At 41.0% G+C, this 11,230-nt stretch overlaps 1 protein-coding gene across 1 annotated transcript; it reads right to left on the minus strand.

Annotated features, from left to right (window-relative positions):
• Nucleotides 1-220: 220 nt before the first annotated feature.
• On the minus strand, nucleotides 221-7,325 carry LOC106933388 (twist-related protein 2-like). The gene is made up of 2 exons (XM_015012600.2): nucleotides 6,084-7,325; nucleotides 221-1,832 (listed from the first exon to the last, which is right to left on the minus strand). Exon 1 carries the CDS (start codon nucleotides 6,969-6,971, stop codon nucleotides 6,399-6,401), a length of 573 nt encoding a protein of 190 aa, XP_014868086.1. The 5' UTR covers nucleotides 6,972-7,325; the 3' UTR covers nucleotides 221-1,832; nucleotides 6,084-6,398.
• Between the last annotated feature and the right edge of the window lie 3,905 nt (nucleotides 7,326-11,230).

Below are 11,230 nucleotides of genomic sequence, written 5' to 3' on the forward strand. Positions count from 1 at the left end.
CGAAATGGCTTTTAGTGGGGTGGAAAAAAAACCCACGACATGTCTTATGTCTTATCCTTTTGTCTTAACGAATAGAAAGTTTGTATTTTGTATTTGAACTCAGATAAAGCCTTAAGACCAAATTATTATATGATGCTGACCAACCTGTGAAGGTAACATTAACCATGTGGAGCTTAAACAAAACTGGGGGCCAAGTCCAGTTGACTGATAACTGACTGTATGATTTTATTTTATTTTTTTTTGTACAGTGTAAATAGTGCCTTACTTCTCCCCCACTTTTCTGCTTTTTGTCTTTTCTATTTTGTTTTCTATTTTTAATAAACATAACTTATACACATTTGAATGATTGTTTTATTTCCTGTATACGTATAACAAGGTGATATGTTTTTTTTTTTTTCAGGCATTACAATTAGTGGAAAACCAAAATGACATTTCTTTGAAAATTTGAATTTTCTATAAGGTGAATAACACAACTATATTTAACAGAAATGTCATGTTAAGAGTTACACAGGTGACGTGAAGGAGGCACTCGGCAATGCAGACGAGTCGAATGCCATTAATAAAGCAGTGTGAGCATCTTTAACACCTCAGTGGTCCCACAGACTGATCTTGACCATCCAATGTTGCATTGATGGTCGAGATTTATGCAAAAAAGAACCCCAAACAAGTTCTAGGTTGACATTTCCGTTTCTCAGAAATATAACCTACAAGTTGGAACATTTGAATGGAATCAATGACGTGTACTAACGTTTTGATAATATTCTTATTTCTAAGATGTGCCAGCAGTTTATTTTATTTTATTTTATTACCAGCGCAAAGTAACGGGCAACACAAATGCAGTACATTGATACAGCGCTGAGTAAAACTTTATTGTTCACAAGACAAATGATGAAAAGCAAATGGAAAAAAAAAAAAAAAAAAACAGTACAAAAGAAACATGATCAAAAGCAACTGGGCCCACAGTTACAAATGTATCTGCTTTACTCTGCGTGTAATCACACCATCAACACTTTGGCACACTTTCTGAGAGGTTTTGCTGGTGCATTATTTTTTAATTAAGCTTCGCAGAGATATTTCAAAGCTGCAACACTCTCTAAAGACAGACAGCCTGCTAGTAAAACAAACAATTAGCTGAACTGTGATCAGTGGTTTGAAACGGAATAAAGCGGTAAGCAGGGTTTAAGTAAAACAGCGTGTACGTATGCACACCAAAAACAAGATACGTTTAAAAAAAAAAAACATAACCCGGAGAGCGATCCAGTCACTGCAGCAAAGCAAAAAAAAAAAAAAAAAAAAATCTGCACCAGATTCCCGCCTTTTAGAGCCAGAGCGATTAGCTTATTAGCGTTTTAGCTGTAAACATAAATTGGCTGTGACCGCCCTCTAACCATCACTTTGCCATTATCATTAGTCATCCTAATGTCTGTCAGGCTGAGTCATCCGAAGAGAGAAGAGTCAGGGGGTTGGAGGGGAAATGGGATGACGGTTATCATTGCGGTGTTATCGAAGGCGCTCCATCCAGCAGCCATTTTGTTTCATTGTCACCTCAGGCCAGCTGTTTTTTTTTTTTTTCTCTTTTCATTATTTTCTGTCTTTCATTCTAATTATTTCAAATGTCCTGCAGTTCATTGTCACGTCTCCACAATGCGTCTCAGAGGCACTTTGCCGAAGCGACCGCCGCCGAGTTGAGTCGAGAAGAAGTCCAGGAAAAAAAAAAAAAGAGGAGGAGGAGGAAGGAACCACATAAGGATGGGAAGAAACAGGAGAAATCTTTTAGAAAGTTTCGAGTGAATCTTCCTTGTAGTTTAGGGAATTCCAGGTTGTGGAGGTTTCTGCAGAGAGTAGAGAAACAGACAGTTAGTTAGAATCGTACGCTAAAGAGTTAAGAGATAATAGCTGAAATATGTGCACAAACAGTCCAGATTTGTGGAGATTGCTCTTAAACAACAAAACGTCTCATCTGCAGCTCGCCCTCCAGTTAAAATGTGGTTTTTAATGTCTCTAGAATGACTTGAAGCAACATAGAGAATAGAGAGCACAAATTAGATTTAGTGGAAATATGTGATTTTTTTTTTTTTGTAACACAATACAGAGAGTTTTCTTAATTATTTTTATTTTTATAAATTTGTGCCTTTTAGTTCTACATTCTGAGGGGTGTTTGACAGAGCCTAATTCATTCGGGGCCTCAGTCATTGTGGCGTTTTGTTGCCAACGTGTCCTCTGTCCTTGCTGCTTTCTGGCCAACACACACACACACACACACACACAGAGAGACAACACAAAACCCTCCCACCTGCATCCAGCTCTTAGTCTGAATCCCTAAAAATAAAGATGACTATCAGAAGCCACGAGTTTCTGGACGTGGGTTTTTTTTTTTAAAAAAAAGAAACTGCAGATGAGCCGCAGAGGCCCTTACATCTGGTCCCAGATCGGCCGGGAGCGGAGGCCAGAGATCTGATATGCACAGAAGTGCATCCAACTGCAGATCACTCCAAAACGTATAAAACACACACACACACACACACCCACATGGGCGCAGCGGAGCCAGGAGTCTCAGCAGAGGAAGGAGCAGTTAGAAGCTTTGTGATTATTGTATAAACAATGGAGAGCGTTTTGTTTTCTTCTGCTCCGACAGAACAATCCTCCCAGAATTGAAGTCTCACGCAGAGCCAAACATCCACATGTCCTAAAATGGTGCTCATTAAAACACGGCAAACTGCGGCTGGAAGTGTGCACGCTTCTGTTGCTGCGTAAAATATGGAGGACGTTGTTTGTGTTATATGCAGATCAAATCAAACAAAAACACGATGTGGATGGAAGCGGCTTTATAATTTTGCCGGTTTGGAGCCTTGAACTGAATGCATGTTTGATTTAGAGTGACTCACGCCGAAGGCTGTGTATGTAAACCAATAATCTGGAGTTTTTAGCTGTAAAAAACAACAACAACAAAAAAGTAGAACACCACCTCAAAAACACCTCTAAAAATTTACATAAATTAAATTACGGTGTTAATCTTTAAGTTCACATATGAACACCTGTAGGAAATAAAAAAAACAAGTTCAGTTTCTCAGATTTTACTACTTATAGGCATGAATTTGAGCAAAATGTACAATTTGTTGTTGCTTTAAAAACTACTGGCATTGTTTCTCCCAAATTCCAAGTGAAGATATGATCATCTCGAGCGAAAACGTCAATCAAAGTGAGAAAAGCATGCTGTTGTCGTCATCTTGACCCGCTCTACGTCACGTGACTTCCGGCTTCACCTCGTCAGTGCCTTGTTAAGCAACCTGATGTGTGCTTGCGTCGACACCGTAAAGGAGCAGCTGTCACTGTCGAATTATTTATCATCATCGGGGGAAACGTTGTAATTTCTCCTGATGATAAACTCTGGCTGACAGGAAGGGTTCAATGCCTTGAATATTTTTCCACTGTTGGCTCCATGCAAGCAACATAAGCAAAAGCAGAAAATTGCTGTTTAGCTTTACAGTTGCTCTACTACATTCACTTACATGAAATTCCAAGTTTAATTTTCATTTTTGGAGCAGTATTTAGCTTTCTCTGTAGGTGGTGACTAATTTGTTCCCATTATAGTTTGACTACATTTTTTTATTTTTAACTATTAAAGCTGCAATAAATACAACAAAGATTATCAAATCACCTACTCCATACTGTCAAAAATGTACTGGTGCTGATTTCAGAAAAAAAAAGTTAATTGCAGTAATCTCATAGATTTTCCTAACCATAAAAAGTGTAAACTATTTTTTAGGCCAATTAATATATATATATATATATATATATATATATATATATATATATATATATATATATATATATATATATATATATATATATATATATATATATATATATATATATATTTTTTTTTTTTCCCATTTCCTCCTTTTAAGCCCTTTTCTTTCTAGAGCCGCAGGTAAAGCTTGGTCACCTGCAGCAGTTTCCACAGAGGTGGTGATGATGACGTGCAGAGCTGGTAGTAATAGTGAAGGTGCGTTCAAGGACACTTGCTTTCAGCCGTGTTCTCTCAGTTGAATGAGTCCCGGCGTGTGTGTGTGTGTGTGTGTGTGTGTCTGCCTGTCTGTCTGCTGCGGAGGCCGCAGAGGGCCTAATAACGCAGCTCAGAGTGGAACACCTGCAGCGAGCACATGGCCGCCAGCTGCACGTGTGCGTCTGGACAGCGTTAAAGGTAGACGTCGCATGAAGAAGTTGCGATTCGCTGCTTCTTGCTATGCAGTGCGTTTTGTGCGTGTTGCGTTTGATGTTGGCGTGTGCACCTGCTTGACAAGAGTCACCTTGGGGTGTCAACCTAGCAGCAGAAACACAGATTTCTAAGCTGATTTCATAGAAATGCTGCCCTGTATTTTTATTATTATTAATATTCTTATTATTTTTTTTTTTTACCGCTTCTCCTTTCTGCAACTCCTCCAAGACAAAAGAAACATCGAAGATAGGAGGGATACAAAAACATGTGTGTATTCCTTTTACCTGCATGCACACAATCATTCCTGCAACGCCAATTAAACCTCCAAGCACAGCCACACACACACACACACACACACACACACACACACACACACACACACACACACACGCTAGCATGCACAGCCTGACCCTCACCCTGGTGCGCACACCTTCCCTAATACCTCACAACTGGTTCCAATCTAAAGGTTCCTGCTTGTCTGGGCCCCGGCGAGGCCTGATTGCACGATACAAGATCCTCAGGAAAGAGGGCAAGGCTGCAGGGGGAGAGAGGGACTGATGTGCCTGTGCTTTTTCTTTTCTTTTTTTTCATTTCACTCTCCCTTTCTTCTTTCATGCTGTACCTGTACAGGAATCTGGTGTCTGTTAGAAGTGGTTGAAAAAAAAAAAAAAAAAAAAAAAAAAAAGGAAAACATTTGTCTTAAATTCATCAGAGTTCTGTCAAACACTGGAGCCCCCAGAGGTTAGATTACGATGAAGATAATCGTTAATTTTTTTTAAGTCATAAACACAGAAAACAAAAAGGCTTTTCTGCCATCTTTGAGTCTTGCTACTGCACTAGGTATTATTGTTTGTAGTGGGGGTGAGATAAACTTAGTCAGTAAAGGAAAAACCACTTTTAGAAAAGAGATTTGTCCTTTTTGCATTCAGTTAGAAATATATTTTTTAGTTTGAAAGAGGAATTTTTCTGCAGCAATGGAAACATACTGACATACTTATCGTTTATATATTATTAAATTGGAAATCACTGGCATGGAAATAACTGGCATGGAAATAACTTCCAATGGGAATTTTTGATTTACGTTTTCATTTGCATTTTTCCTGATACTTACTTATTCTAGTCGGCGTTTAAAATTTTTTTTAAATTTGACCAAATTTTCAAAATATTGAATTCAATCTATCAAACAGGTTTTTTTTTATTAATCTGATCAATTTTAATTGAGAACAAATTAGTGACAACAGTTTCCTTTTTTTTCCATTTGCAAATTCTATTTTTTATATATAGAATTGCAATATTATCTGAACGAAACCATAAAAAATCTAAATAAAATCCCAATAAAGTATTTTATATGTTAATTTCACTTGGAAAATATTTTGGAGACAAAACTTTGCGAAAAAATTTTAATTGCTGAGTTTTATGGTTAACTTAAAATGTCATTGTGTTACACGTTCAGAGAACGATAACTTTTATATAACGCAATTAGTTTTTTTGGGTTGGACATGCAACTGAAATTAAAATGTTTGAAAACTTAAGTCAGGCAGACCAGTCAGATTTTCTTTGTTTTTTTCAAATGCAGTGTCTTTCATAGCATAACGTTTAGTGTGCATGAATGTACGCTCCATTGGTCTTTTAAATGAGACATTTTCGTTCCAACAGATCAATAATTGTATTCATTTATTTTTGCTTAATTGTATTTTATTCATTTATTAATTATTTAGCAGGCTGAAAGGCCCTATAAAAAAACTGCAACAATTACTCGACTTTTTGGCGTGTGTAAGGAAAATTGTACTCAGTAAACTCTGCTTGCACAATTGCGTATGCATACGTTTTAAAATCCCACCCTGTCTGTGAGTATTGCTCTTACCTGAGAAGCCGCAGTGTTGTGACTCGCTGCTCTGGACTAAACTCAGGGACAGACGAAGAGAAGAGGGAGCAGCAGAGGTGAGGTGGAGGTGGAGGGATGGTGGTTGCAGCAACATATATTTAGCTGATAAATGAAACATTATGCAGCACAGAAAAAAAAATGTATGCAAAGGTTTTAGGTAAAAAGGTTAAGATCAGACCATGCAGAAAAAGGAGGTTCAGAGGGTCAGAGGTCAAACACAGACAGAAGGCTCGGGAAGGGAGGGAGGTGGAGGTGTGGACACGAGAGGGTGTATGAGATGAGTTTAGAGGGGTCCTAGTGGCTGGTGGACATGGCCCAGGCCCCCTCCATCCTCCAAACGGAGAAGGCGTAGCTGAGTCTCTCGTGGGCCAGGTAGTTGCAGCTGGCCAGCTTGGCGTCCATCTCGTCGCTCTGCAGCACCTGGTACAGGAAGTCGATGTAGCGTGAGGCCAGCTTCAGGATCTGGATCTTGCTCAGCTTGTCGGAGGGTAGCGTCGGGATGATCTTGCGTAGGGAGGCAAAGGCGTCGTTCAGGGACTGGGTGCGTTGGCGCTCTCGCACGTTGGCGATTACCCTCTGGGAGTGGAGCTCCTCGAAGGGCGGCTCTGGCCTCGGCCCCAGAGACGTGGGCGCCAACGACACGATGGTTGAGGGGCTCTTCTTGAGCCTCTTCGGTCCGGACGGCAGGAGGCTGTTGGTGCTGCCGGTGCTGCTCTCCTCCGTCTGACTGAGGCTGTCCTTCTTTGGGTAGGGGGAGCGCTTTCGGTTTGCCTGTTGGAGGGTCTTCTTCGATGCCCTCTCCAGCTCCTCTTCGCTGGCCCCCAGCCCTCCTTCGGGGGAGTTGGTGCAGGACACCTCTTCTCTCATTGCGGTGTCCAACCTCCGCTTCGCCGAGCGGTTTAGGTATGGCTCGTTTTCACGGTTTGCTGACACTCTCAACAGGTCACGCGTTCTCCTTCGTCCAACGAAATCACAGTTGCTGAAGCTCCATGAGACTGGACCCCCCCCCTGGCTGTCCTGTGTCCTGCTTCACCTTGTTAAATGTCACACTTTTACATTCCCTCCTTTTGCCGACCAGACAGAGCAACAACAAGTCCTCTGACAGGCAGGTCCACCTCCGCCTTTTTTATAGCCAAACGCTAACCCTCGGCCCTGCGGTCGCTCCTCATTGGCTTTGCAGACTTTTGGAGGGTGTGGCCTGGCCTGGAACAGCCAGGAAAGCAGGAAGTATACATTAGTGGGGCGGGTGATGGAGAAAAGGGAGTAAGTGGCGCTCTCAGCCAATGAGGAGAACTGTGCCTAATGTTGCAGGGATGTCTGAGGTTTATAGGTTCCAGATTTGGGGCTGGACCTTCAGTTCGCCGGCATCCTCGTGGCCAGACCGGCCTTATATTCCTGACACATGCATGGTTTAGTCTTTAATGGTGATAATTATACAGTTCAATTGTCAGGCAGATCAGAAACATTCACAAATTACACATTGTTGATGTCTTTTGTTTTTTTCTTTTTAACATTTAGCAAATTCACACTATTTGTCATTATTTTTGGTCATGCTTGTGCGACCAAAGACTGCGAAAACAACCTGATGCACCACAGATCAGGCAGTATAATAGCTATGTGGATGAAGAAGATTTATAGTATGAGGGAGAAAGACACGTAATTTTTTTTTGTGTGTATTTTATTGCCATATCTTGCAATCATCTGAGCCAGCACTGAATGACTTTGGGATGCGTCACGTTTCTCCAGAGTTTCATAAAATTTGGACTGAAACACATCTCTGCAGAGGGGAAAGTGCGTGTTTTGAAATATATCAGAAATTTATGTTTATAAATGACAGTTACATAAAGATCTGCCAATGCTCTCATAACTCTGTTAGACTAATCTCTCTCAAACTTTTATTAACGGGTATTAATGACAACACAGCAGATTCTGTGCTCTTTGTGTTACATTTCTGCTCAGAAGTTGAATTTCTAAGTTCCATGTTTGACAAATAAACAGGAACGTCAGCTGACGTTGGGATTTCAAGGAAATAAGTGTAAATGTGGCAACAGTGCATTTGAAACCTGCCGAGAGCCAAGTAAAGAAAAAAACTTTGGACATTTTGCAGCTCTTGAAATTTTTGACACCAACACACTTGCAGGCAGAGTGGCCTCACAACAGAGAGCTGTTTCATTTCACTATTATGTATTTTGTTACGTCTCCATGGTTAAAATGATCATTAAGAAAAGCGAGGTTCTGCTGAAGGCTAGCAGCTAATCGGATGGATGCCGTTCGGCAGAGTTGAGCACTTAAAAAAAAAAAAAATCAAGCTGAAAATGTTCATACTCAAGATACATTAGTAGATATTAATGACCCGTTACTTTTTTTGGCACCATTGCCAAATAGAGTTTCTGGTAAGAAAAAAAAAAAAAAGAAAAAATTAAGAAAGGTTAAATTGTTAAGTCACACACAAATGGTTGAAATCTGCAAATACTTGAGACACCCTTGAAAATTGCTTTTAACTGTCCATTTCAATAGTTGAAACACCTTAATGTACCTTAAGGCACACAATGGAAACTGACTTAGCACTAACGCAGAAGCTAACATCCACAGTCTTCTTTATTTCCTCTCTAGAGGCTTCAGCCAATCTGTGCCAAGCGAAATAAAAGACACTTCTGGACTGGCTTCTTTTCAAATGCCAGCCAATAGCTTGTCTAGTAGTGTTGTATTCTGCTTCCTAAGCTGCATTTCTTTTCTCAAATGCATATGATTTGTAGAAAAATCTGAAAATATTCAAAACCTTTAATACGTGGAGGTGAATTAGCATGGATCGCTGCTTGCTTGCTGCTTTTTTCTCATTTTTAGGGTTACCAACTAGTGGTCGTTGACTTCTTCAGAGTATAGAGTGTTAAAAATGTAACTTTATAACCCACAGACATAAAAAAAAATGTTTGTGTTGTCAGCTTTACGACACCATATTTCATGTTCAACAAACCAGTGATCATTTTTCTACTTCACAGAACCTCACTTTATAATTTACAAACTATCCCTCTAAGGTTGAGCTTGATGTAATTCCCAGATCAAAATTTGGATTTGGATACATGAAATGTAGCATAAATAGTCACCGGCACTTGTTCCTGGCTTGTTGTCATCCGCTTCAGGGAACTGCCAGTTTTCTTTTTTTTTCTTGCACCTTCGTTTTGAGAAGTCTCTGCAAATGCAAACATCAACATTCTCAAAGTTATGTCTTTGGTATATTTTCTCCACATCCTAGATTATTTCTTTGCTCTTAACCTTTGCAAATAATTCCCATCAGATTCTTGTGCTACAGGTTGAAAACCACGATGTTAGACAGCAACAGCTTCAAGACGTACAAGTGAGGGAAAAACTCTGCTAAAACCATTTAGCGTCTCTACGAACGCTCCTGATATAGGCTGTCCAACTCATCAGTTTCGCGTTAGGAAGTCAATGCAGGTCGGACCCTAAACAACCCCTGACCTCGGTGACCCCCCTCGAGAACTTCAGCCAGTAGAGGTAAGAGAGCATCTAATTGGGCCATCCACGCCTCGGGGCTGGAGCCAGCACATGTTTCACTTCCACACCCGCCGCAGCGTCTGCAGCCACTTAGAAGACGTTTTCCCTCACGTTGCCAGTCGTGACCCAGCAGGTAGACCCTGCTGGGAAAATGACGTCAGGTTCTGTTTGTTCAATCTCTGCATTTGATTTAATTACTAAATGGTCCGTGAATCTGCCTTTGCATCCTTGTCAGTTTCCCCCAGCAGCAACCATTTATGCCCAACATGCGTCATGAGTTAACGTGACTCATCCCCTGATAGCTGGAGAACATGGTGTGGGGAGTTTCCTGCTGTTGAAATTCTGGACTTTTCGTCGAGAGCACGATCTGTGGTGGCTTTTATGTAAAATCTATCCGTCTCCGCAGGACCGACGCTGTTTTAAATTTAGTTTTGAACAAGATGTTGCGTAAGAAACTGGTATTATTCACAAGCAAGTGGTACTTCTGTTGTGCCTTTTTTTTTTTTTTTTTCTTCCATGTCATCCCGTAGATGCTGCCTGAGAGTTTGTAGCCAAAAACCTGAGTGCGATTTCCACAGAGGGCAGGACGTTTTTGATGAGCCCTGTGATTGCACTGGTTCACATTTCATCCATATTGTGAAACTGAAGTCAGTGCCTGTTGGGTTTAATTGTCTCTAAAGAGAGAGAGAGAGAGAACAAAAAAAAAAAAGTCATCAAATCATCAAAGCAAGACCGTGCACAGAGACAGTGAATTATCTGAGGCTTAATTCATGGAAAAGGTCAAATCCATGGCAGTATTGAACGGCATTAACACAGGGAGACACTGTTGCTGATTTCAGTCTCTGGAGTTGCTGCTTACCTTGAGCAAAAGTGTGGCTCTGTGCCACCGTGATGGAAAAAATGAGCTAACAACAGGAATGTTGCGGCTCAAAGAAGAATAGAAGAGCAGGAATGGAGGGAGAGAAGAATAAGGAAGGGGGAAAGGAAAAAGAGAAGAAAAGGGAAGGGGGTCGGGGGGGGAGGGAATGGTGCGGCTGTCCAAACAGAACCAGATGCAGGAGTGTGGAGGCTCGTTTGATCTCGATCCTCATAGGCTGATTGATGTTGCACATTTCATTTCCTTGTCAGAGTCTTGACATAATGTTTCACTAAACACTTAGGCCCCGCTCTCATCTCTGCTCCGTTTCCACGAGGGTCCGTAATTAACCCTTTCTGGAGAAAACATACATCACTGTACAGTACGCCGGCTTTTATGCGCAGCAGGAATAGCTTGGATATCAAAACAGGCAGATGTATTGTCTATTTGTGTCTCAACACCAGATGGTTCTGACCTGACAGGAATAAAACGCCGAAGAGAAGTCGTGCTTTAAACTTTGAAGTCCAAAGACAGGGAGAAAAAAAAAAAAGAAAGGAAAAAAAAAAGTTTCTTAAAATTTGTAATGCAGTCAACTCAATTTGCATCAAAGAACAAAAGCTCAAAGCCCTGCGATGACGTCTTCAGCTGGTAGGAGCGCAGCGGTGTGACCAATCATAACTGATGTGTTTGGATATCTGTGCCGGCCCAGCAAAGGGAACCAGTCATTGCGTTTCTCCTCACCTTCACCTCCGCCCTG

This window comes from Poecilia mexicana, unplaced genomic scaffold, assembly GCF_051168715.1.
Source record: "Poecilia mexicana isolate PSO_F unplaced genomic scaffold, ASM5116871v1 scaffold_5, whole genome shotgun sequence".
Lineage (NCBI taxonomy): Eukaryota > Metazoa > Chordata > Actinopteri > Cyprinodontiformes > Poeciliidae > Poecilia > Poecilia mexicana.